The 27,065-nt window shown below is 47.6% G+C and overlaps 1 protein-coding gene across 9 annotated transcripts in view; it reads left to right on the forward strand.

Annotated features, from left to right (window-relative positions):
• The window catches only part of LOC135056993 (gastrula zinc finger protein XlCGF26.1-like), an 88,673-nt gene that overhangs the window by 15,158 nt on the left and 46,450 nt on the right, over nucleotides 1–27,065 (forward strand). For 3 of the 9 annotated variants that reach the window (XM_063962825.1, XM_063962823.1, XM_063962826.1), the window contains exons 2-3: nucleotides 20,132–20,229; nucleotides 20,360–20,471. In XM_063962825.1, the coding sequence (XP_063818895.1) occupies nucleotides 20,132–20,229; nucleotides 20,360–20,471 (210 nt within the window). Of the gene's footprint in view, nucleotides 1–10,788; nucleotides 11,071–12,793; nucleotides 12,986–19,935; nucleotides 20,015–20,131; nucleotides 20,230–20,359; nucleotides 20,472–27,065 lie in introns of those variants that run through there. The other 6 variants (XM_063962829.1, XM_063962828.1, XM_063962824.1 and 3 more) reach the window with 4 other exon arrangements.

Genomic DNA, 27,065 nt, shown 5'->3' on the forward strand with positions numbered 1-27,065 from the left:
ATAGAAGCCGGGTGAGTATGAGAAGAAAGAAGACTTCAGATCTTCACTGAGGTAACGCACAGCAGTAAAGCTGTGCGCCATTGCTCCCACACACCTCACACACGGCAGTCACTGTAAGGGTGCAGGGCGCAGGGGGGGCGCCCTGGGCAGCATATTCACCTCTTTTACTGGCAAAAAGACATATATACAGCTGGGCACTGTATATATAAAGAGCCCCCGCCAGTTATTTCATTATTTGAGCGGGACAGAAGCCTGCCGCTGAGGGGGCTGGGCTTCTTCCTCAGCACTCACCAGCGCCATTTTCTCCACAGCACAGCGCTGAGAGGAAGCTCCCCGGACTCTCCCCTGCTTATCCACAGTGAAAGAGGGTTTTAAAGAAGGGGGGGGGGCACATAATTTGGCGCAAAATAAAGATTACAGCGCTGTCTGGGTAAACATATAGTGTGTTTTTTCCTGGGTCATTAGCGCTGGGTGTGTGCTGGCATACTCTCTCTGTCTCTCCAAAGGGCCTTGTGGGGGAACTGTCTTCAGATAAGAGGATTCCCTGAGTGTGTGGTGTGTCGGTACGCGTGTGTCGGCATGTCTGAGATAGAAGGCTCTCATAGGGAGGAGGTGGAGTAAATGACTGTGGTGTCTCCGTCGGCAACACCGACACCTGACTGGTTGGATATGTGGAATGTTTAAGTGCTAATGTGAGTTTATTGCACTGCATCTTGGGAATGTACAGGGAGTCAAACCCTGCCTTTCCCCTATGTCACAGGGCCCTTCGGGGTCTCAAAAGCGCCCACTATCCCAAATAGTAGACACTGATATCGACACGGATTCTGACTCCAGTGTCGACTACGATGATGCAAAGTTACAGCCAGAATTGGCTGAAGGTATTCAATATATGATTATTGTAATAAAAGATGATTTGCATATCACAGAGGAACCCCCTGTCCCTGACACGAGGGTACACATGTATAGGGTAAAGAAACCTGAGGTAACCTTTCCACCATCTCATGAACGAGTTATTGAAAAATCTTGGGAATCTCCAGACAAGAAACTGCAGATTCCCAAAATGGATTCTTAGAGCGTATCCTTTCCCGACTAAGGACAGGAGACGGTGAGAATCTTCCCCAAGAGGGAATAAAGCGCACGCTTATCCAAAAAGGTAGCACTGCTACCCTCAGGGATCCTACTGATCGCAAACAGCAGGCTACCTTGAAGTCCATTTACACAATTCTAGTACCTTACTCAGACCGGCGATAGTGTCGGCTTGGGTTTGTAGCGCTGTAGCAGCATAGATAGGTACCTTATCGACGGAGATTGATACCCTGGATAAGGATACCATTTTATTGACCCTGGGTCATATTAAAGACTTCAGATCTTCACTGAGGTAACGCACAGCAGTAAAGCTGTGCGCCATTGCTCCCACACACCTCACACACAGCAGTCACCGTATATGAGAAACATTAGCCTACTGGGTTCTAGAATCAACGCTATGTCGATTTCTGCTAGACGAGTCCTATGGACCAGGCAATGGACAGGTGATGCAGACTCAAAAAGGCATAAGGATGTTTTACATTACAAGGGTGAGGAATTGTTTGGGGAAGGTCTCTCGGACCTGATCTCCACAACTACTGCAACTGAAAAAAAAATGTTTGCCATATATTCCCTCACAGCCTAAGAAAGCACCACATTATCTAATGCGGTCCTTTCGGTTAAATAGAAACAATAGAGTACGAGGATCGTCTTTTCTTGCCAGAGGTAAGGGCAGGGGAATCAAGCTGCCAACTACAGCTGGTTCCCAGGAGCAGAAGTCCTCCCAGGCCTCTACAAAATCCACAGCATGATGCGGGAGCTCAGCTGAGGGAGCCCGCCCTAGGGGGGGCACGTCTTCGAATTGTCAACCTCATCTGGGTTCACTCACAGGTGGATCCCGGGGCAATAAGAATTTTTTACCAGGGTTACAGGAATTCGAAGGGGTGTCTCCTCGCCGGTTTTTCAAATCGGTCCTAACCGCTTCTCCCCCAGAAAGGGAGATAGTGTTAAATGCAATTCACAAATTGTATCTTCAACAGGTGGTGGTCAAAGTTCCCCTACTTCGCATGGGAAAGGGGTATTGTCACGATCCGGGTATCTGGACGCCAGTATTTGCCATTTAGATGTCTCCTGAGGCTGGCTCAGCGTTCCAGGATCGGATCTCACCTGTATTACTGATGTCTATGTTCTACATCTCCCTCCTGTCACTCTGAGACGCTGTCACAAGCGGCATCACGTTTGGCGTCTCCAGCCTCTGCGGCCTCCGCCGCCGCTCCTGTGTTTCCAGTTACTGAGTGTCAGCGTGGCGTTTCATGTCTGCCGCGATCTCCGCTGTCATCCATATGTTCTGGTGTGCAGGATACCAGTGTGACATCTCCTGCCCTCCGCGGTCTGCGCCGCCATTACTGCTGAATCTCCACATGGTTTCACAAACTGACTTTCCCTCCAAGTGCTAACATGGGCGCAGCCATGTTGGTTTCAGTCACATGCCTCAGTCTCCACCAATCCGCTGCTCCTGGAATCTGCATAATTGCCCAGCCAATGCCTGCCTTGCTGCAGGTATAAGTATCCTGTGCCTGGGCCAGGAAGGCGTCAGTGCTTTGGTTGTCAAACCTTGTACCAGTCTCTCTCCTGTGATTGTTTCTCCAGGTTTCCGGGTCCTGTTACCAGCAGCCACTAGAGACCCGCACCTGCTTCCATCCTGCAGTGCAGCCTGACTCTGCAGTCCTCCGTGACTACTCCAGCTTCCAGCTATTATCCATCTGCTTCCAGCGGTCAGCTTCCAGCAGTATCCAGCTTCCTTAAAGTGCCGGTGTTTCAGCGGATCCTTACTTACCAGCAGTATCCACTAACCACCGGTATCCACTTTTCAACTTTCCAAGTTCCACGCTCCCTAGCTTCATCCTGTCACCTGGCTGGTTCCATCCAGCATCCACTCCGTGTCTTCATCACCTGGCTGGTTCTGTCCAGCATCCACTCCGTGTTCTCATCATCTAGCTGGTCCCATCCAGCATACACAGCAGTCCTTCTATCTACATTGATCTTGCTTCAAGAACTACATCTGCTGACGTGTTCCTCGGGGGTTCACTACTGCTGGCCGGCGGTCGGGCTCCCGGCGACCAGCATCCCGGCGCCGGGAGCCCGACCGCCGGCTTACCGACAGCGTGGCGAGCGCAAATGAGCCCCTTGCGGGCTTGCTGCGCTCGCCACGCTACGGGCACGGTGGCGCGCTACGCGCGCCACACTATTTTATTCTCCCTCTATGGGGGTCGTGGACCCCCACGAGGGAAAATAAGTGTCGGTATGCCGGCTGTCGGGCTCCCGGCGCCGGTATACTGAGCGCCGGGAGCCCGAACGCCGGCATACAGAAGACCACCCGTTCCTCGGCTACCTTCACTACTACAGACAGGCCTGGTAAGGACAATCTAGCATTGGGACTTTAACATCCGTTCTTCATCCTACCAGTGCTCTGTGGCTTCTGCCAAGTGATCCAGGAACTGTACTATCTTATCAATGCTCATGTTTATTCTTTAACCACTGCTGTGCAGATAACGGCGTTTGTTAATAAAACTTTTATTGACTTTTAAACCTTGGTTGTCATGGTCACACCTTCGGGTAATCATTCTACACAACACTTACATGTCCAGGGGTCTGATTAAACCTCCCAGGTTTAAGTTTATCCCAGCCCCTACAACTGAGGCCTCCTCCTGTCAGCCCAGACCCTCAGTTGTGACAGGTATTAATCAACCCTGTTTGTAGTCCCGAAACCGGACGGTTCGGTCAGACCCATTTTACATTTAAAATCCTTGAACCTATACTTGAAAAGGTTCAAGTTCGAGATGCAATCGCTCAGAGCGGTCATCGCCAGCCTAGAAAGGGGGGGATTGTATGGTATCCCTGGACATAAAGGATGCATATCTTCATGTTCCCATATATCCACCTCATTAGGCGTACCTGAGGGTTGCAGTACAGAATTGTCATTCCCAATTTCAGAACTATCCCGTACTTGGACGATCTCCTCATAGAAGCGAGATCATGAGAGGAATTGTTGAACAGCGTGTCACCTTCACTGAAGGTGTTACAGCAACAAGGCTTGATTCTCAGTATCCCGAAGTCACAGTTGATTCCTGCGCCTCGTTTGACCTTTTTAGCCATAATTCTGGATACGGTCCAGAATAGGGTTTATCTTCCAATAGAAGAGGCCCAGGAACTCATGACTCTGGTCAGGGACCTATTGACAGGTGTCGGTGCATCACGGCACTCGAGTCCTGGGTAAGATGGTGGCATCTTACGAGGCCATTCCTTCGGCAGGTTCCATGCGAGGACCTTCCAATGGGACCTACTGGACTAGTGGTCCGGGTCACATCTACAGATTCATCAGTTGATCACCCTGTCCCCCAGGGCCATGGTGTCTCTCCTGTAGTGGCTGCAGAGTGCTCACCTTCTGGAGGATCGCAGATTCTGCATCCAGGACTGGGTTCTGGGGACCACGGATGCGAGCCTCCGAGGTGGGTAAGCAGTCACACAGGGAAGAAACTTCAAAGGTATTTAGTCAAGTCAAGAGACTTGTCTCTACATCAACGGCCTGGAACTGAGGGCCATATGCAACGCCCTTCGTCAAGCGGAGTCTTTGCTTCGCGGCCTACCGGTTCTGATCCAGTCGGACAACACCGCAGTAGCTCAGGTAAACCGCCAAGGCGGTACAAGGAGCAGAGTGGCAATAAAAGCCACCAGGATTCTTCGCTGGGCGAAAAATCATGTAAGCGCACTGTCAGCAGTGTTCATTCCGGGAGTGGTCAACTGGGAAGCAGACTTCCTCAGCAGACAAGATCTACATCCAGGAGAGTGGGGACTTCATCAGGTAGTCTTCGCACAGATTGCAAGTCAGTGGGGCCTGCCCAAGATAGACATGATGGCGTCCCGCCTAAACAAAAAACTTCAGAGGTATTGCGCCAGGTCAAGAGACCCTCAGGCGGTGGCAGTGGACGCCCTAGTGACACCGTGGGTGTTCCAGTCAGTCTATGTGTTTCCTTCTCTTCCTCTCATCCCCAAGGTGTTGAGAGCAATAAGAATGAGAGGAGTACAGACAATTCTCATTGTTCCAGATTGGCCGCGAAGGGCCTGGTATCCGGATCTGCAGGAAATGCTCACAGAAGATCCGTGGCCTCTTCCTCTAAGACAGGACCTGTTGCAACAGGGGCCCTGTCTGTTCCAAGACTTACCGCGGCTGCGTTTGACGGCATGGCGGTTGAACGCCGGATTCTAGCGGAAAAGGGCATTCTGGATGAGGTCATTCCTACTTTAATAAAGGCTAGGAAGGACGTGACAGCTAAACATTATCACCGTATATGGCGAAACTATGTTTCTTGGTGTGAGGCCAGGAATGCTCCTACGGAAGAATTCCATCTGGGCCATTTCTTTCACTTCCTCCAAACTGGAGTGAATTTGGGCCTAAAATTACGCTCCATTAAGGTTCAGATTTCGTCCTTATCCATTTTCTTTCAGAAGGAATTAGCTTCTCTCCCAGAAGTACAGACTTTTGTGAAGGGAGTGCTGCATATTCAGCCTCCTTTTGTACCTCTGGTGGCGCCTTGGGACCTTAATGTGGTGTTGAGTTTCCTTAAGTCGCACTGGTTTGAACCACTTAAAACGGTGGAGTTAAAATATCTCACTTGGAAGGTTGTCATGTTGTTAGCCTTGGCTTCGGCTAGGCGAGTGTCGGAATTGGCGGCTTTGTCTCATAAAAGCCCCTATCTGGTTTTCCATATGATTAGAGCGGAATTGCGGACCCGTCCTCACTGCTTGCCTAAGGTGGTGTCATTTTTTCATATGAACCAACCTATTGTGGTGCCTGTGGCTACGCGAGACTTGGAGGATTCCGAGTCCATTGATGTAGTCAGGGCTTTGAAAATTTAAGTGGCCAGGATCAGAAAAACAGAAGCACTGTTTGTCCTGTATGCAGCCAACAAGGTTGGCGCTCCTGCCTCGAAACAGACTATTGCTCGCTGGATCTCTAACACGGTTCAGCAGGCTTATTCTACGGCTGGATTGCCGTTACCAAAATCGGTTAAGGCCCATTCCACTAGGAAGGTGGTCTCTTCTTGGGCGGCTGCCCGGGGGGTCTTGGCATTACAGCTGTGCCGAGCTGCTACTTGGTCGGGTTCAAACACCTTTGCTAAGTTCTATAAGTTTGATACCCCGGCTGAGGAGGACCTCCTGTTTGCTCAGTCGGTGCTGCAGAGTCATCCGCACTCTCCCGCCCGTTTGGGAGCTTTGGTATAATCCCCATGGTCCTTACGGAGTCCGCAGCATCCTCTAGGACGTAAGAGAAAATAAGATTTTAAACCTACCAGTAAATCTTTTTCTCGTAGTCCGTAGGGGATGCTGGGCGCCCGTCCCAAGTGCGGACTACTTCTGCAAGACTTGTATATAGTTTTGCTTACATAAGGGTTATGTTATAGTTTTCATCGGTCTTGGACTGATGCTATATTGTTTTCATACGGTTAACTGGTTAATATATCACAAGTTATACAGTGTGATTGGTGTGGCTGGTATGAATCTTTGCCTTGGATTAACAAAAATCCTTTCCTCGTACTGTCCGTCTCCTCTGGGCACAGTTTCTCTAACTGAGGTCTGGAGGAGGGGCATAGAGGGAGGAGCCAGTGCACACCCATACCTAAAGTTCTTTCTTAAAGTGCCCATGTCTCCTGCGGAGCCCGTCTATCCCCATGGTCCTTACGGAGTCCCCATTATCCTCTACGGACTATGAGAAAAAGATTTACCAGTAGATTTAAAATCTTATTATTTGTAATATCTTTGGGGGCAGTAAAATCATAGCTTTCATGATTCATAAACTTGCCAACTTCCCTTCAATTGAGACACGGCCTAATTCTGATTTGATCGCAGCAGGATTTTTGTTAGCAGTTGGGCAAAACCATGTGCACTGCAGAGGGGCAGATGTAACATGTGCAGAGAGAGTTAGATTTGGGTGTGGTGTGTTCAATCTGCAATCTAAATTGCAGTGTAAAAATAAAGCAGCCAGTATTTACCCTGCACAGAAACAAAATAACCCACCCAAATCTAACTCTCTCTGCACATGTTACATCTGCCCCCCCTGCAGTGCACATGGTTTTGCCCAACTGCTAACAAAGTTCCTGCTGCGATCAACTACCCCCACAATTACCCCCACAATTTCTTAGTATCACTGGTACCTGGTTGATGTTTAGTTAAAGGTTCAAAATGACTTGGTGAGAGAGAGTTTTTTTAGATTGTTAGCTTTCTTGAAGACAACTTTAGGTTTATCTGCCAAACTTCCTGATAATATCCTGTCCATTTTAAGAATGGGAAAATTTTTTATAAGAATCTTTTTCATTTGATTAGAGGAGTTATTAAACCGAGATACGAAGTCAGGTTCGTTCTGTTCTATCATAGTACATATCTTTGTGCACACACAATTTTATCGATAGTAGTTTATATTATGCTCTCTATAGAGAATTTTAGTGAATTGTGATATTATTTGTGTATCTAATTAAAATTGTTATATGTCAAGTGCTCCTTATTATTGATCCTTGGTATCAATACATATGTTTTTCTGCCTGATTAACATCCAGAGTGTTTAGTAGGAGCTGCATCTTGTATTGATACTCATGAGGTACATGTGAATATAAATATAATCCATACAAAAGGGTTCATTTAAATTTACTACGCGCCCGATTTCTTTTCATATGTGTCTATATTTGGGACACATCTGAAAAGGCTAGTTCATGATATTATAATACAGGGGAGCAGCCTGTGGTGTCCTGTTATTATTATTATTATACAGGGGGAGCAGCCTGTGGTGTCCTGTTATAGTTATTAGACAGGGGGAGCGGCCTGTGGTGTCCTGTTGTTGTTGTTATTATTTTACAGGGGGAGCGGCCTTTGCCTTCCTGTTATTATTACACAGGAGAAGCAGCCTGCTGTGTCCTGTTATTATACAGCAGGAGCAGGCTGTGGTGTCCTGTTATAGTTATTATACAGGGGGAGCAACTTGTGGAGTCCTGCAATTATTATACAGGGGGAGCGGCCTGTGGTGTCCTGTTGTTGTTGTTGTTGTTGTTGTTGTTATTATTATTTTTATAATTATTATTATTATAATACAGGGGGAGCGGCCTGTGGTTCTTCTTCCTCTTCCTCCTCTTCCTCCTCCTCCTCCTCCTCCTCCTCCTCCTCCTCCTCCTCCCCCTCCCTGTGGTGTCCTGTTATTATTTTCTTCATCAGGGTCCATAGGCTCCACAGGAATTACCATGGGGTATATGTGGTTTGGAGAGAACTGGGCACCAAACAGTTAAGCTTTTGGGTTCCAGGATGCACTGGATCTTCCTCCTCTGTCCCTCAGGCCATCAAGGGGAACTGCTGAAAACCTTTAATTTCTTTTAATTTATTTATTTTTACTTAGGGCAAGCAGCATGGGCGATAAACAGGGACGCCTGCACTGCCGCTGCATCACTCGCGCCAATGCCGCAACGCTGGTAACTGGTCCAGTGCTCTCTGCGGGCACCAGTGAACGCACATACTAGCAGACTTCTCCGGTCTGGGCCCAGAGCAGGTAGGGCGATTTCCCACTGCCCTTGCGGTAGCAGGCCGACCTCCGGAGGTGCTGACAGCAGAGACCGGGTCGCTCGTGTCCTCCACTAGACCACCAGGGCTATTTGTGTGAACTGGCATTGAGGACACTTGGAAGGCCGGGTCAGCTATGGGGGTGATGTCAGGATAGGGGAGGTGAGCTCTCCGCATTAGCCCCTCCCCCAGCCCAGGGCGCGATTCCTCTCAGGAGGTTTTTCCCTCTTCTGCAAGAAAAAAAAACCCAAAGGCTTTATTCAATGTCTAAATTGTCAAGCATGTCAAAATGAGGGAAGAAAGAGCACCAAACCCAAGACAGAATTCAAATCTAATCAAACCGGAAAGAAATATAGTATAAAGGACCATCTAACATGCCATTCCGAGGGGGTAATCTATTTATTAGAATGCCAGTGCGGAAACCAATACGTTGGTCAAACAAAAAGGAAAATAAAAACCTGCCTTGCGGAACACATCTACAATATTAAATGTGGACTGACGACACATAGTGTCTCCAAACACTTTTTAGATTCACACAACTAAAACGCTGAGGGCCTAAAACGTGGGTGTGGTATGTAAGGTCGACAGTAAGGGATGCTAGGTCGACAGGTCAAAAGGTCGATATGAGTTTTTGATGTTTTTTTTGGTGTCGTTTTCTCCATACAGTGACCGGGAACCCCAATGAGTGCACCGTGTCCCCTCGCATGGCTCCGCTCGGCACAGGTTACTATTCCCAATCATAGTCCCCGTGGATCGTTAAGTATGAAAAAGTTCAACAACAAAAAATTTGAAAAACTCATGTCGACCTAGAAACCATGTCGACCAATAGTGGTCGACCTAAAGACCGGATCCCCTAAAATGTACAGCCAAACAAAAATTAAATCCCCATTGGAGGGAAGAATCTTAAAAAAACAAGAAACAAGGTGGATCTACGGATTACAGGCACTACAGTCCTCAGGACTCAATATTGACATTGAACTTAATGCTTTTTTATAAACCCTTCTACATCACATTAAATAAAAAACCTTTATATGATATATATATATATATATATCAGTAATATTATGCTAAGTGGCACCTGTATATTTATATTTTTTATTCTTATTTTTTTCTAATTATATTTTTATTTTCCTAACCTCCCGGAGATATTAGGATATTGAACTCGTGCTTGCCGCCAATTTTAATATAACATCCAGGGGAACTTCCAATTTTTAACACAATGAACATTAAAGTTTTTTTACAAGGTTTTTAAAGGAAATGAGGTATATATACACCAGAGTATCAAGCATGGGAATCTTTGACAAAGTGCCTTGAAGGCACGAAACGCGTTGGTGCCAAAGCAAGAGGAGACCGGCTGCTACCATAATGCTGCACGGAGTGAACTCTCAGGGAAACCACGGGGACGTCACCTGCAATCAGCCATCAGCGGCCAGACACATGCAGCACCAACACAGAAAAATATCGTGGACAGGGTAACGCAGGGTCAGTTTATCTGGACTGTTACCTAATCAAAGTACACCGGTCCTCCCAACTTCACCCAAAAAGGGCTGCAAACATTTTTGTCTTAATCGTTGTTTGTTTTTTTACAGGTGCCACTAGTAACATAATTTTTACCCACTATTTTTTAGCAACACTAGTTTTTTTTCCAGCGCCCATATCTATTTTATACACATTTTTTTCTCAGTATTTACTACTGAAAGAGAGGGGAAGGGGCCATAGTTAAGTTTCAGGGATATTCAGGAAAATGAAACAAATACATTTACAGAGGAGAAAGTCCTAACAGAACGCTTAAAGCTGAAAGTGGACAAATCTATGGGGCCAGATGGGATACATCCAAGATTACTAAAAGAGCTTAAAGAGGTGCTGATAACAGAATTATTCAACCAGTCATTAGCTTCAGGAGTAATTCCAGAGGACTGGAAAGAGAGCAAATGTTGTCCCACTGCACAAAAGTGGAAGCAAGGAAGAGGCAAACAACTACAGACCAGTAAATCTTACATCAGTAGTAGGGAAATTGGTGGAAACACTCCTAAAAGAAAGAGTTGTAGATTATCTCAAATTCAACAATTTACAGGATCCCAGACAGCATGGAATCACGGGAGGGGGGGGGGGGGGGGGGGGGGTCTTGTCAAACAAACCTTATTTACTTTTTTGACTGTGTGACTAAAGTGATGGATAAAGGGGGAGCCGTTGATGTTATTTATTACCAGTTATTTATATAGCACACACATATTCCACAGTGCTGTACAGAGAATATTTGCCCATTCACATCGGTCCCTGCCCCAGTGGAGCTTACAATCTAGATTCCCTATCACATGTACACACAGACACATTCACACTAGGGTTCATTTTTGTTGGGAGCCAATTAACCTGCCAGTATATTTTTGGATTGTGGGAGGAAACCGGAGTACCTGGAGGAAACGGGGAGAATATACAAACTCCACACAGGTAGGTCCATGGTGGGAATCAAACCCATGACCTCAGTGCTGTGAGGCAGTAATGCTAACCATTACACCATCCGTACTGGCCTAGCTATATATATAGATATAGCTTATCTAGACTTTAGTAAGGTTTTTGACACTGTTCCACATTGCAGACTGCTAAATAAACTCGAGAGTTTAGGATTAGATACAGGTTGAGTATCCCATATCCAAATATCCGAAATACGGAATATTCCGAAATACGGACTTTTTTGAGCGAGAGTGAGATAGTGAAACTTTTGTTTTCTGATGGCTCAATGTACACAAACTTTGTTTAATACACACAGTTATTAAAAATATTGTATTAAATGACCTTCAGGCTGTGTGTATAAGGTGTATATGAAACATAAATGAATTGTGTGAATGTAGACACACTTTGTTTAATGCACAAAGTTATAAAAAATATTGGCTAAAATGACCTTCAGGCTGTGTGTATAAGGTGTATATGAAACATAAATGCATTCTGTGCTTAGATTTAGGTCCCATTGCCATGATATCTCATTATGGTATGCAATTATTCCAAAATACGGAAAAATCCGATATCCAAAATACCTCTGGTCCCAAGCATTTTGGATAAGGGATACTCAACCTGTACTATGATTGTTGAATGGCTAAGATCTTGGTTGCAGGATAGAAAACAGAGAGTTGTAGTAATTGGAGTCCATTCACAGGAGGGAAATGTTACCAGTGGAGTACCCCAGGGATCTGTACTTGGACCAGTGCTTTTTAAGATCTTTATTGGTGACATTGCAAATTGTATTGAATGCCTTTTTGCAGATGACACAAAGGTATGCAACAGGGTAGACACACCAGGTGGGGTAAAACAAATGATTGAGGAACTAGGTAGATTAGAGGAATGGTCAAGAGTGGCAATTACAGTTTAATGCCAAAAAATGCAAAATCATGCACTTGGGTTTCAAAAAGCCAAAGGCTACATATAGTATTAATGGCACTATACTGGAAACTACTGATGAGGAAAGGGATGTAGGAGTCACTATTTCAGGTGACTTAAAGGTAGGTAAGCAATGTAACAAAGCAATGAGGAAGGCTAGTCAGGAGAGGAATCAGCAGCAGAAAGAAAGAAGTAATAATGCCACTGTATAGGTCATTGGTACGGCCTCATCTAGAATACTGTGTCCAGTTCTGGAGACCATATCTTCAGAAGGATATAAATACATTAGAGACTGTACAAAGAAGGGCAACTAAAATGGTGCATGGCCTACATCACAATGCATACCCAGAAAGACTAAACATCTCAATGTGTATAGTTTGGAGCAGAGAAGAAAAATGGGGGACATGATAGAAACTTTCAAATACATCAAGGGTTTTAACAAGGTCCAGGAGGGAAACATTTTTCAATTGGAAAAAAAGTATTAGAACCTGAAGACATGCACTGAGACTGGAGGGGGGAGGTTCAGGGGAAATTTGAGGAAAAATTACTTCACAGAAAGGGTAGTGGACAAGTGGAATAGCCTCCAAGTAGAGGTTGTAGAGGCTAAGACAGTTGAGCAATTTAAACCTGCATGGGATAGACATAAGGATATCCTTAAACAGAAATAAGGGGGGGCGTGGCCACGGCAGCACAGGAGTAGGAAGCAGATCCCGGGAGCTCCCTGGATTAAACATCCTCCTGTAATATCCTGGCCCCTTTGGTGTGCCTGAATACCCTGCTTTTCTTCCCTACGCTGCAGGGCACCGGCAGGCGATTTCCCCGCTCTCCCCGGGGTCTGTACGGCCGAGGAGACATACTTCCGGATTTGCGGCCTATACCTCCTCCGGATCCCCGGCCTCAATTTTGGAGATTCCCGGCCCCACTGCTCTGGACTGCTGCTTCCAGTCATAGAGGGAACACTCTCACTTAAAGGCTGACTGATATGTAACTGGTGAGTGACTTCTACCTCCTGGGATCAAATTACACTTTGACTTCAGTTGCTGTCTTATTTTACATACTAAATAACTGCATCGCTTCTGCTCTCACCTATATTCTGGGACGCTGCCAGTACTTTCTTTTACATTTGCCTACTACTTTGGAGACCAGCTGCGGATGTGTTTCTGCTTATTACAACCCTAAAATTCACTCATTGCTGAAGTCTCCTTCTACGCTTTTGACCTGAGATTATACCGGAGTGCCTGTTACTACCTATTGTCCGTCATGGTTCGGGACGGCCAGCGCACGGCTGCGGCGAAGCTGGAGAAATTTGCCAGACAACCTAACCCACTAAACCAACGGGCCTCGCAGGCCGCTTCGCAGGGGGCCTCTCCGTCCCACTCCTACTCCCCATCTGCAACAGCTGCTGAATCCCCTAACACACCCGCAGCTCCATCTCTTCAACAAGTGCTGGAGGCAATAGCTGGATCGGAACAGCGTCTTTCAGATAAGATGGAGAAAGTGCAGTGTGATCTCTCACTGCTTCGGCAGGACGTCCAGCGCATACGAGAGAGAGTGGGAGAGGCAGAAACCCGTGTCTCGAATCTGGAGGATATGTGCGGTCCTATGAAACAATCTATTTCCACGGTAACCCAGCAAGTAACATCCCTTCAATCCAAATTACTAGACATGGAGGGTCGGCTGCGTAGAAATAATGTGCGATTTGTGGGCCTGCCGGAGAAGGAGGAGGGCTCCCAGCCTGAGGTCTTCCTGGAGTCATGGCTTAAGGAACTGTACGGCGCTGAATCCTTCACGGCACAGTTTACGGTGGAGCGTGCACACCGGATACCATCTCGTCCTCTACCTCCTGGCGCCCCTCCGCGCACCTTCATCGCCAAATTTCTGCATTATAAGGACCGTGACTCGGTCCTCCGGTTGGGACGCACAAAAGGCCCCCTTACCAGAAACGGGGTTACCGTGTCTGCTTTTCCTGATTTTGCCGCGGAAGTCCAGAAGGATCGAGCCCAGTTCATGCCTATCAAGAGGCGCCTCAGAGACCTGAACGTCTCCTACTCTATGCTATTCCCCTCCCGACTCCGGGTGGTAGCGGACGGGGAAACCAAATTCTTCAATTCCCCTAGAGAGGCGGCCCAATGGCTGGACAGATATGCTCCGGGAGCGCGCCAGATGGCCCCGGATTAAGGCCCTGCACTGTCTAATGATCGGTTGGGACCACCAGAGGCATCTACCCATTGTCCAGGGAGCCCCCCCTTGGCGTTGGTGGCTCAGGACTTTTCTTTTCTTTCTCTTGATCGCTTGACTTTGGTTAAGGGTTTTGTTTAGTATTTAGCCCTTGAGAGATAGAAACGATAGTTTGGGATTTAAGTATGCCGAAGTTAGGGGTGGTATACGGGGAGGGGGGGAGAGTTCAGCGAACAGCTTGTTGCTGTGCCTTACACAAGTTTTTTTCTTTCTATAGTTTATTTTTCTCATGCTTAAATTTGTTTTGGAGTACATTCATTTTGATGTGGGAAGTATGTCTGATGCATTGGATACTGTCGATTAAGAATCAGGGATTGAGTAGTATAGCACTGTTATTACCCTCACTAACAATTTCCAGGAATATTCGCTGGACTGTATCTTTAGGTTACTACATAGAATATTACCAGATCTATGGCTAATTTGAAATTTCTGACATGGAATGTTCGAGGTTTAAATAATAAGATAAAGCGTTCCTTAGTATTAACTACACTTCGGAAATATGGCCCGGATGTTGCATGTCTCTGTGAGACTCACTTGGAGGGGAATAGGTTACTGTCACTTAGAAGACCCTGGGTGGGCTGGGCCTATCACGCTTCTCACTCCTCTTCCTCCAGGGGTGTGTCAATCCTGATAAAGAAATCGGTCCAATTTGAGCTGGTATCGGTCAAGACTGACAAATACGGTCGATTTGTGTTCCTTGAATGTAGACTTAGTTCCCAACCCTACTACATACTGGCGGTTTATATCCCCCCCCCATTCTCGTACGATGTACTACAGCAGGCCGCTTCATTCATAGCCTCCTCTCCGGACACCCCGGTAATCTGCTTGGGTGACTTTAACAATGTCATGAATTTAGCTTTAGACAGATGGCGCTCTCCGCAGGCTGCTGGGGTCCGCTCTAGTCCTACTAAATTTGCTGATTTTCTGAATAATTTGCAGTGGGTGGATGTGTGGAGAGCTCGGCACCCTACGACTAGACAGTTTTCATGCTTCTCTGGCACGCATGGTTCGTTCTCCAGGATCGATCTGACCCTACTCTCCCCCGTTCTTCTCCCTAGGGTGGTTGACGTCCAATACGAGGCCCGGGGTATATCTGATCACTCCCCTATGGTGTTGACTCTCGCTATGGTGAGCCAGAGGGGTCAATCTTATTGGAAACTGCATCCTTCCTGGCTGCTGCAAATAGGTGACTGCTCTGACCAGGTGACTCAGTAGGAGGGATACTTTACTGACAATGTAGGCTCGGCCCCCGGAACAGTGGTTTGGGATTCATTTAAGGCATTCCTAAGGGGAACGTATATTAGACGTATTTCTGCCCTCGAAATGTCCTGCAGGGAGAGAGAGAGAGCGAGCCCTTGAGAGTGACGCCAGGGATTTGGAATCTAGATACTTGGTGGATGGCACCCCTGCGCTGAAGGTACGCTGGCTGGCGGCCCAGTCGGCATGGGTGGCTCATCTGTCTGATAAAAACTCGCGCTCGCTTCTATTTCAGGCTACTAATATTTACATGCAGGGCGATAGGCCAGGTGGCCTGTTGGCTCGATTGGTGCACAGTGACCGCCCAGGTTCTACAATTGCTCAGATGACCGGTAGCGATGGCGCCCTTGTGAACACCACGCCGGAAATTGCGCAGCTATTCCGCTCCTACTATGCTGAGGTCTACAGTTCACAACTGGTAGACTCGACATCAGACATCTCCGCTTATTTAAGTAATATTCCCCTACCCACACTCCCCCCGGAGGCCTCTGAGATGCTGGAGGCACCCTTAACTCTGGAAGAGGTAACGGCGGCTATTGGCTTGTCTCCCAGCGGCAAGGCACCGGGCTATGACGGCATCCCCTCAGAGGTATACAAGACCCACATTGATTTCTTCGGTCCTAGGCTTCACGCCCTGTATTCTGATATTTTTGTTAATGATCAACTTCCCCCCTCTATGGCGGAGGCGATTATTATAGTGATCCCGAAGCCCGGAAAAGACCCTAGATCCCCAGAATCCTATAGACCGATATCATTGATTCCCACTGACGCTAAGATCCTGGCAAAGATTTTAGCAGTTCGACTCAACACCGTAATTACTTCCATTATCCACTCCGACCAGACCGGCTTTATGCCAGGGATGTCCACTTCTATTAACCTACGTAGATTATATACCATCTTACAAATCCCATATGACTTCCCCTCTGACTCGGTAGTGGTCTCACTGGATGCCGCCAAGGCATTTGACAGTATCGAGTGGTCCTATCTATGGGAGGTCATGACAGCTATGGGTTTCGGGCCTAATTTTATAAAATGGATTAAATTGCTTTATCAGCACCCGACTGCCAGGATCTCAGTGAATGGCTATATCTCTCCCTCGTTCCGCCTGTTTCGCGGGACCAGGCAGGGATGTCCTCTGTCCCCAACCTTGTTTGCCCTGGCCATCGAACCCTTGGCCTGTCTAATAAGGTCCCACCCAGGCGTGGTGGGCATTCATACCGGCCCTCGTGAGGATAGGATTGCCCTTTACGCTGACGACATGCTGTTGTTTCTGCAGGATTACACCAGGTCTATGCCTACAGTGTTGCAATTGATTGAGGAGTTCGGTGTATATTCAGGCCTTCATATTAACTGGTCTAAGTCCTCTATTATGCCTGTGATTGCCCCCCCCCCCCCCTGCTGCTCCTAAAATCTCCCTACCGCTATGTTGGACGGCGAAATTTAAATATCTTGGGATTCAGGTAACCAATGACCCCTCTGACTTTACACCTTTGAACCTTGATCCGATCATGCAACAAATTACTCGTAAATCCAAGACTTGGTGTAAGCTTCCATTGACTGTATCTGGCAGGGTCAGCCTCGTAAAAATGATAATACTACCTAAGATTCTATATGTGGTTCTGCAATCCCCTGTATATATTCATCCATCCTTCTTTAGAAAATTGAATAGTGTCCTGTCTTCTTTAATATGGGCTAGCAAACGTCCTAGAATACAACTGAACACTCTCACCAGGCTGCGCAGCGACGGAGGTCTGGCCTTGCCAAACTTTCAGATGTACTACTATGCCGCTCAGCTGTCTCATATTAGTGCATGGGTACAGGATACTGGCGTCACTTCTCTACACTGGGTATTTGTCCAATGCTACTTCCCCGACTTATCCCCCCTGCAGGTGTTGCTGAGTGGGAGCTTGGCCCGGTTCCTCCCTCCTCTTATATACCAAGCCATGAAGGTGTGGCAGGCACTAAAAATTCTTTTGAAATTTGATGGATTGGACCCGGACACCCCCCTCTGGTATTCTAAATGGCTCCCTGAACTGTATGCGCTCGAGGGGAGGGAAGTTTGGGCCCCTAAATCAGTGATTTCCATAAATCACCTTTATACGGATAATACGCTCAAATCCTTCCAACAACTAAAAGATGAGTTTAATTTGCCTAACTCCTATTTTTTTAGATACCTCCAGCTCAGATATGCCTTGCAGTCCCAATTCGCCAATTCCCCCCCTAAAATTATACCATTTCCCATTAAGACCTTTGTAAGTATGCTGGGTCGAGTTAAGATGATTTCCCATGCTTATGGTTATCTACTCGCCAAACTCCATATAGATCCTTTGACACGTCTCCGTGTCAAATGGGAGCAGGATCTGGGCCCCATAGATGAAGAGAACTGGGCCCTTGCTTTGGAAACTCTGTGCACGGTTACCAAATCCATCAGGTATCAACAGATACAATACTTCCTTTTGCATAGAATATATATGACCCCGGCCAGACTGGCCAAATTCGGGACGGGTCGTGTGGGTGACTGCCCTAAGTGTGGGATGACTGCAGGTACTTTTTGGCACCTCATTTGGGATTGTCCGGTGCTGCGGGCTTTCTGGGCGGGGGTCGGATCGATTCTGGGGAACACAGGGGTGGACGAGGCCATGCTTACTCCGCAATTTTGCATCCTGGGAATGGGTAGCTCTGACTTTGTGTCTGGTCCAGAGGGCCTATATGCTCGCAACATATGTGCAATGGCGAAGGTGAGCATTGCGAGGCTATGGATGGCCCCTAAGGGCCCTACACTCCCCGCTCTTAAGGCACTAATAAACGACACTGTTTTTAAGGAACGATACATTTATATGAAACACAATGCCTCCGCTAAATTTGAAAGAATTTGGTCTCCATGGCTGGAATCCATATACTCCGTCCCAGACCCTACAACTTAATGGTGATAGGGTTACTAACAGGTCCTGGATTTGCCAAGTTATGATCTTCTAGGGCCATAGGCTTCCCTCTCACCCAATGGGTTGTGAATGAGAGAGTGGCTCTGTGCCCATCTGGACAGGGTAGGATTTAGAGTGCTAGTATCCCCCAATGCGTCCTCTTCCCCATAATGTTTTTTGTCTCTTTGTTTTTTTAATTTTTTTATTTCTGGGGTTCTCTGTGTTTGGTTTCTGATTGTTTTCTTCTCTTTTAAAGGGTTTTACTCGGACGGATTGTCCGTAAGAGTTATATTTGAGGGGGGGGGGGGGGAGAAAACAAAACAAAGTATAATGTGATTTCATGAATACTAGAGTGTACGGATAATGCAAAATAATGGTATATATAACTGTACGTTCCTATGCGCCTATGAGCAAATGACATAGTTTGAAAATAAGTCGAAAGTGAATGCTGTTCCTCGATGAGGACATGTCATTACGTGTTTAATGTGTTCCTGTTATGCAATGTCTGTATGCAAACTACTCTCCTTCGAAATAAAAATACTTTATTTAAAAAAAAAAAACAGAAATAAGGATCAAATAAGGTTTTAGGTATAAATATAGTAAAAAAAGGGGCAGACTAGATGGGCCAAGTGGTTCTTATCTGCCGTCACATTCTGTTTCTAGGATCACAGTAGTGAAGAAGACATCTGGTGTGTGTTAGAAACCCAGCAGCAGGGGGGCTGCGTTCCGCTTGCCACCCCTGTTGGGATTGTGTGGTCGGGATTCCGGCGTCCGTATTTCGACCGCCGGGATCCCGTCCAGCGGGATTACGTACTGATCCCGACCAGAAGATCCTGGAACTCGCCAACAAGACCATTCAGCTGCTGACTGGAGAGGTGACTGCCGGGAATGGGGCATTATACAGTAACACCAGTGGATGTGTCTGGGTGATGACTGGAGAGGTGACTGCTGGGAATGGGACATTATACAGTAACATCAGGGGACGTGTCTGGGTGATGACTGGAGAGGTGACTGCTGGTAGTCGGACATTATACCGTAACACCAGGGGACGTGTCTAGGTGATGACTGGAGAGGTGACTGCTGGGAATGGGGCATTATACAGTAGCACCAGAGGACGTGTCTGGGTGATGACTGGAGAGGTGACTGCTGGTAATGGGAAATTATACAGTAACACCAGGGGACGTATCTGGGCGATGACTGGAGCGGTGACTGCTGGGAATGGGACATTATACAGTAACTCCAGGGAACGTGTCTGGGTGATGACTGGAGAGGTGATTGCTGGGAATGGGACATTATACAGTAACACCAGGGGATGTGTCTGGGTGATGACTAGAGAGATGACTGCTGGGAATGGGACATTATACAGTAGCACAAGGGGATATGTCTAGGTGATGACTGGAGAGGTGACTGCTGGGAATGGGACATTATACAGTAGCACAAGGGGATATGTCTAGGTGATGACTGTATCACTGTTTGTGTCAGGTTCCTATAAAGTGTCAGGATGTCACTGTCTGTCTCCATGCAGGAGGGGGAGTATATAGAGGAACACAGGGGTCTGTACAAGGACGTGATGATGGAGAATCACCGGCCCCTCACATCACTGGGTAAGAGGAGACTGTCATGTATTGTACAGGGGGGAGCAGGTATGGGGGCCCCCTATATACACATCACCTGATAATCACATATATACACTGTACTCAGTCACTGTGTGTCTCCTACAGATGACCCCAGTAACAGAGATACCCCAGAGAGATGTCCCCGTCCTCTATATTCCCAGGATTGTACAGAGGAGAATCACAGGACCCCACAGGAGGATCAGGTAAGTGGGATTTAGGGCCTCACCAATATACCAAAGTGACTGTCACTATATGATCTGTAGAGCAGCTGATTATACTGTTTAATCTTAATGTCATTTTCTATTACCAAAGTGTTATTTTATTATTATTTAGGACAAGGACCTTTTTGATATGAAGACAGAAGATATAGAGGGAGAAAAAGAGATGTATGTGAGGGGTGATCAGCAGTGTAAGGAGGAGGAAATCCCTACAGATATCAGCACAGGTGAGTTATAAACACTTATTACAGAAAAGAGTCACATATTCTCCTTATTCTATCACTACAGCAATCTTATTCTACACCATCCTCTCTCACATTAGTATGAACTAATTGGAAATATTTATCTGCCCACTGGGGAAGTCAGGATCCATCAGCCCCTATTACACTCCTGCTCTCCCCCTCACATCATGTCGCTGTGTGTTACCAGCCCAGAGATCTGACCAGTCTCCTCCCCACACTCTCTGGTGTATCTCATACATCAGGAGCCATCAGCCCCTATTATACTCCTGCTCTCCCCCTCACATCATGTCACTGTGTATTACCAGCCCAGAGATCTGACCAGCTCCTCCCCGCACTCTCTGGTAGTGTCTCTTACATCAGGAGCCATCAGCCCCTATTTCTCTTACGTCCTAGTGCATGCTGGAGTCCATTTAGTACCATGGGGTATAGATGGTCCTTTGGGAGCCATGGGCACTTTAAGAGTTTAACAGTGTGGGCTGGCTCCTCCCTCTATGCCCCTCCTGCCGGACTCAGTTTAGAAAATGTGCCGGAGGAGCCGGTCACAGCTAGGGGAGCTCCTAGGAGTTTTTCTAGTTTTATTGTTTTTGTAAGAGATTAGGTTACAGGAAGGCTGCTGGCAACAGCCTCCCTGATTCGTGGGACTTGGGGGGGGGGGGGGGGGGGGGAGTAGGAACCAACTCTTGAAGTTAATGGTTCTCTATCTCCGCTGACAGGACACTGAGCTCCTGAGGCTGCTGATCGCAAGCTCACGAGGCGACCGCTCACTCCCGCAGCACGACCGCCACCCCCTAACAGAGCCAGAAGAAAGAAGAGTGGTGAGTACAGCGGGTCGCCGGCGGGAATGGCGGCACAAGGGTGGGAGCGCAGCTCTGACAGGCTGCGCTCCGGCAGGCTCAGCAGACACACTGTGTAGGCGCTTTGAGGGGCATTCTGGGCCAGCGCAATTCATCCTAAACTGGTCACTTTGCTAACAGGGACTAATCCCTGCTGTTAACAACAAACACCTCAGGCCGATATAAACAACTTAGTGCGGGAAGCCGCGCGCCATTGCAAAGGTCGGGGCTTCCTCTCAGAGCGGGTCCAGCACTCACCAGTGCCTTTTTATCCCTGCAGATCATAGAAAAGATGCTGACAGGGAACGCTGCCCTCCACATAACTCCAGCTATACCTCTGCTGTACCACGGTGTTATAGACGGGGGAGAGTGTGATTATAGTACTAACTACCCTATTAAGGTTAGTTAGTCAGCGCCGGGTTTTTATCATAGTAACTGCCTACAGGGGCGCTGTGTGGCTGGCTCCTTATACTCTGTGACTCTCTGAAGGTACTCTGGGGGGAACTGTGTGACATTTTCCTGTCTCTGTGTGTAAGTGTGTATTTCCACATTACCATGTCTAAGGACTCTGTGTCCTGTGCTGCAGAGTGTTTATCTTCTCCTGTGGAGTCTATTCCATGTACTCAGGACTGCAATGTACTGTCTCAGCCTTCTGAATCAGAATCTCCATGGGTGGATTCTAAGGGGAATGATATCCCAGATGTCACATACTGAGAAAGAGTCACAGTTTTTGAGAAAATCTGTGGAGGGTTTGAAGTATTCAGCTCACTCCACTTTATCAAAACACCCACCTACATACCCGCAAAAACGTACACTTGCCCAGATAATGCAAGCTGACTCTGATGCAGGGGATGGTGATGGGTATATGCAGGGGGAGATGCATCTCTTGCTAAAGGGGTGCAGCTGATGATTGAAGCCATTAGGGATGTTTTACATATTACTGAGAAGGTACCTGAGCAGGAAGAGGAATCTTACTCTACAGAAAATAAGAAATCCTCGCTTACCTTCCCAGCTTCTAAGGAGTTAAATTCCTTGTTTTCAAAATCCTGGGAAAACCCAGAGAAAAAATTCCAGATCCCTAAAAGAGTTGTCATTGCTTTCCCTTTCCCTGAAAAGGACAGAAAAAACTGGGAAAACCCACCTATAGTGGACGCTTCTGTATCTAGGTTGTCCAAAAAGGTGGTTTTACCTGTCCCTGGCTCAACCGCCTTAAAGGAGCCGGCTGACCGCAAGATTGAGACTACGCTCAAATCACTATACACTGCTACAGGCGTGGCTTTACGGCCCACTATTGCTTGTGCGTGGATTTCTAAAGCCATAGTAAAGTGGTCAGGCACATTACTAGAGGAATTAGATGCTATGGATAGGAGTGACATTGACTTGTTTTTACATCACATACAGGATTCTACAGGTTTTATGGTGGAGGCCATGAAGGACATTGGTCTGCTTAATGCAATGGCTACATACATGGCAGTCTCGGCACGCAGGGGACTCTGGCTGCACCAATGGACTGCGGATGCAGAATTCAAGAAAAGTGTGGAGAACCTACCCTTCACAGGTCAGGCTCTGTTTGGGAACGCATTTAATGCGTGGATTTTCACGGCGACTGCAGGTAAGTCGACATTTCTTCCCTCAGCAGCAGCCCCGGCTAGGAAATCTTATCCTAGACTTTCACTGCAGTCCTTTCAGACCGCAAAATCTAAAAAATCCAAACACCCGACCACCTTCTTGCGAGCAGGTCGGGGTAAATCCAGAAAACCTGCACCAACAGGTTCCCAGGAACAGAAACCAGGTTCTGCTTCCTCAAAATCTTCAGCATGACGGTGGACCTCCCAGCCTGGAGATCGGGCAGGTGGGACCAACACTAAAAGATTTTAGTAACGTCTGAGCGTCGTCATGCCTAGACCCCTGGGTGACAGATATTGTTACCCAGGGGTACAGACTGGAGTTTCAGGAACTCCCGCCTCACAGATTCTTCAAATTGGGCTTACCAGCTTCGCTGACAGAAAGTGCTATCCTACAGGAAGCCATTCAAAAATTGCTAAAGGCAAATGTCATTGTTCCAGTTCCACCTCACCTAACAAACAAGGGTTATTATTCGAACCTGTTTGTGGTAACTGAAACCGGATGGTTCGGTAAGGCCTATATTAAACCAGAAGTCGTTAAACCCCTACTTGAGGGTTTTCCAATTCAAGATGGAGTCTCTGAGAGCGGTGATCTCAGGTCTGGAGGAGGGGGAATTCCTAGTATTCCTGGAAATCAAGGGTGCGTACCTTCACATTCCGATCTGGCTGCCTCATCAGGCCTATCTGTTGGCCTTGGCTTCTGCATAATGTGTGTCAGAATTGGGGGCATTGTCGCACAAGAGCCCCTACTTGATTTTCCATGAGGATAGAGCCGAGCTTAGAACGCGTCAGCAATTTTTTCCAAAGGTTGTGTCGGCTTTTCATATCAACCAGCCTATTGTGGTGCCAGTGGCTACTGACACCTTGATTACTTCAAAGTCCCTAGATGTTGTGCGGGCTTTGATAATATATGTGAAGAGAACTGGTCATCACAGGAAGTCGGACGCACTTTTTGTCCTTTTATGATCCTAACAAGATTGGGTGTCCTGCTTCTAAGCAGACAATTTCTCATTGGATCAGGCTTACTATCCAGCATGCTTATTCTAAGGCAGGTTTGGCATGTCCAAAATCTGTTCAGGCCCAGTCTACACATAAGGTGGGTTCTTCCTGGGCGGCTGCCCGGGGTGTCTCGGCTATTCAGCTTTGCCGAGCGGCTACTTGGTCAGGGTCGAACACGTTTGCTAAGTTCTACAAGTTCGACACTTTGGCCTCTGAGGACCTAAAGATTGGTCAGTCTGTTCTGCAGGAACCTCGGCACTCTCCGTCACGTACTGGGAGCTTTGGTACATCCCCATGGTACTAAATGGACCCCAGCATCCTCTAGGATGTAAAACAAAATAGGATTTTAATTACCTACCGGTAAATCCTTTTCTCATAGTCCAAAGAGGATGCTTGACACCCGCCCAGTGCTTCATATTCCTGCACTATTACTTGGTTCAGTATTGTTGGTTCTGCCGTTGCTGAATTGTTCCAAGTTGGTTAGCTTGGCTTTCCTTTTTTGTTATGTGTGAGCTGGTGTGAATCTGTTAGGGTCTCCTGCCCTGTGCTGCCACGTCGTCATGGCAACCGGGAGACAAGTGCTAGCTGAGTAACCTGAGCGCAGCTGATACTCCGGTTCGGGTCTTTTGCTGTGCAGTGGTTACAGGCTCTGTGCACGGCAGGGAATCCGGTGCTGGTTTTTGTGCTCACAGTCTGTGAGGTCTGAGTGGGGCGTGGACAGCACCTGCTTTATAAACCCTCTTCTCAGGTTAAGCAGATGCTGCTGAATCTTTGTTGGTTAGTTAGTTCCTGAAAGTTAGCCAGTACTGTGTAGCTTTGTATTTGTTGTTGCTTACTGCAAATAGGCCTGGGGATTTGGTACTACACTCTGCCAATCCTGACCTAGCAGTAAGACTGGAGTCAGTCGTTTAACTTGCTGGGGTTCTTTTGCTACTCTGTGAACTTAGCAAGTTTGCGGCTGTATTCTCAGACTTGCCTGCCTAAATCCTGTCTCACTGTGCAAGGTGTTCAGGTGTCAGTTTAGTGGCAGTAAGCTGAACCTGTGCACTGCAAGTGAGGATTAGGATTGTGGAGACTCTCCTTGTGTCTATCATTCCATCTCTGACCAAGGAGTTTACTGCCACACCCGTTGGTAACCCTTTAGGGTTTTGCTGTTGCCCTTAGCAACAGCATTTCGGGTTCTCTACGTATTAAAACACAACATCTTGCTTTTTCCATCTGAGCATTCCTAATAATAGGGAGACACCCAGTTTCTTAGCCTCTGGGCTTCTCTGTTCACTTTGTGTTTATTTTGTTACCCTATCGCCTTCTGTGTACGTAATGTCATATTCCCCAGTCTGTCTGTGAGTTCATTTGTTTTGCATCCCTATCCGTTCAGACACCAATACATTCCTGCAGGCACTGGTGTGCATAACAGTTCAGACACCAGTACATTCCTGCAGGCACTGGTGTGCATAACAGAATCTCACCATCTGTTTATTTCCTTCTCTCGTAGTATGTCCGTCTCCTCTGGCCCAGTTTCTAGACTGAGTCTGGTAGGAGGGGCATAGAGGGAGGAGCCAGCCCACACTATTAAATTCTTAAAGTGCCAGTGGCTCCCAAAGGACCCGTTTGTACTCCATGGTACTAAATGAGCCCCAGCATCCTCTACGGACTTCGAGAAAAGGATTTACCGGTAGGTAATTAAAATCCTATTTATACTCCTGCTCTCCCCCTCACATCATGTCACTGTGTTACCAGCCCAGAGATCTGACCAGTCTCCTCCCCACATTCTCTGGTGTATCTCATACATCAGGAGATATCGGCCACTATTGTACTCCTGCTCTCCCCTCACATCATGTCACTGTGTGTTACCAGCCCAGACATCTAACCAGTCTCCTCACCACACTCTCTGGTGTATCTCATACATCAGGAGCCATCAGCCCCTATTATACTACTGCTCTCCCCCTCACATCATGTCACTGTGTTACCAGCCCAGAGATCTGACCAGTCTCCTCCCCACATTCTCTGGTGTATCTCATACATCAGGAGATATCGGCCCCTATTATACTCCTGCTCTCCCCCTCACATCATGTCACTGTGTATTACCAGCCCAGAGATCTGACCAGCTCCTCCCCGCACTCTCTGGTAGTGTCTCTTACATCAGGAGCCATCAGCCCCTATTTCTCTTACGTCCTAGTGCATGCTGGAGTCCATTTAGTACCATGGGGTATAGATGGTCCTTTGGGAGCCATGGGCACTTTAAGAGTTTAACAGTGTGGGCTGGCTCCTCCCTCTATGCCCCTCCTGCCGGACTCAGTTTAGAAAATGTGCCGGAGGAGCCGGTCACAGCTAGGGGAGCTCCTAGGAGTTTTTCTAGTTTTATTGTTTTTGTAAGAGATTAGGTTACAGGAAGGCTGCTGGCAACAGCCTCCCTGATTCGTGGGACTTGGGGGGGGGGGGGGGGGGGAGTAGGAACCAACTCTTGAAGTTAATGGTTCTCTATCTCCGCTGACAGGACACTGAGCTCCTGAGGCTGCTGATCGCAAGCTCACGAGGCGACCGCTCACTCCCGCAGCACGACCGCCACCCCCTAACAGAGCCAGAAGAAAGAAGAGTGGTGAGTACAGCGGGTCGCCGGCGGGAATGGCGGCACAAGGGTGGGAGCGCAGCTCTGACAGGCTGCGCTCCGGCAGGCTCAGCAGACACACTGTGTAGGCGCTTTGAGGGGCATTCTGGGCCAGCGCAATTCATCCTAAACTGGTCACTTTGCTAACAGGGACTAATCCCTGCTGTTAACAACAAACACCTCAGGCCGATATAAACAACTTAGTGCGGGAAGCCGCGCGCCATTGCAAAGGTCGGGGCTTCCTCTCAGAGCGGGTCCAGCACTCACCAGTGCCTTTTTATCCCTGCAGATCATAGAAAAGATGCTGACAGGGAACGCTGCCCTCCACATAACTCCAGCTATACCTCTGCTGTACCACGGTGTTATAGACGGGGGAGAGTGTGATTATAGTACTAACTACCCTATTAAGGTTAGTTAGTCAGCGCCGGGTTTTTATCATAGTAACTGCCTACAGGGGCGCTGTGTGGCTGGCTCCTTATACTCTGTGACTCTCTGAAGGTACTCTGGGGGGAAC

Source organism: Pseudophryne corroboree, chromosome 3, assembly GCF_028390025.1.
Source record: "Pseudophryne corroboree isolate aPseCor3 chromosome 3, aPseCor3.hap2, whole genome shotgun sequence".
Classification (NCBI taxonomy): domain Eukaryota; kingdom Metazoa; phylum Chordata; class Amphibia; order Anura; family Myobatrachidae; genus Pseudophryne; species Pseudophryne corroboree.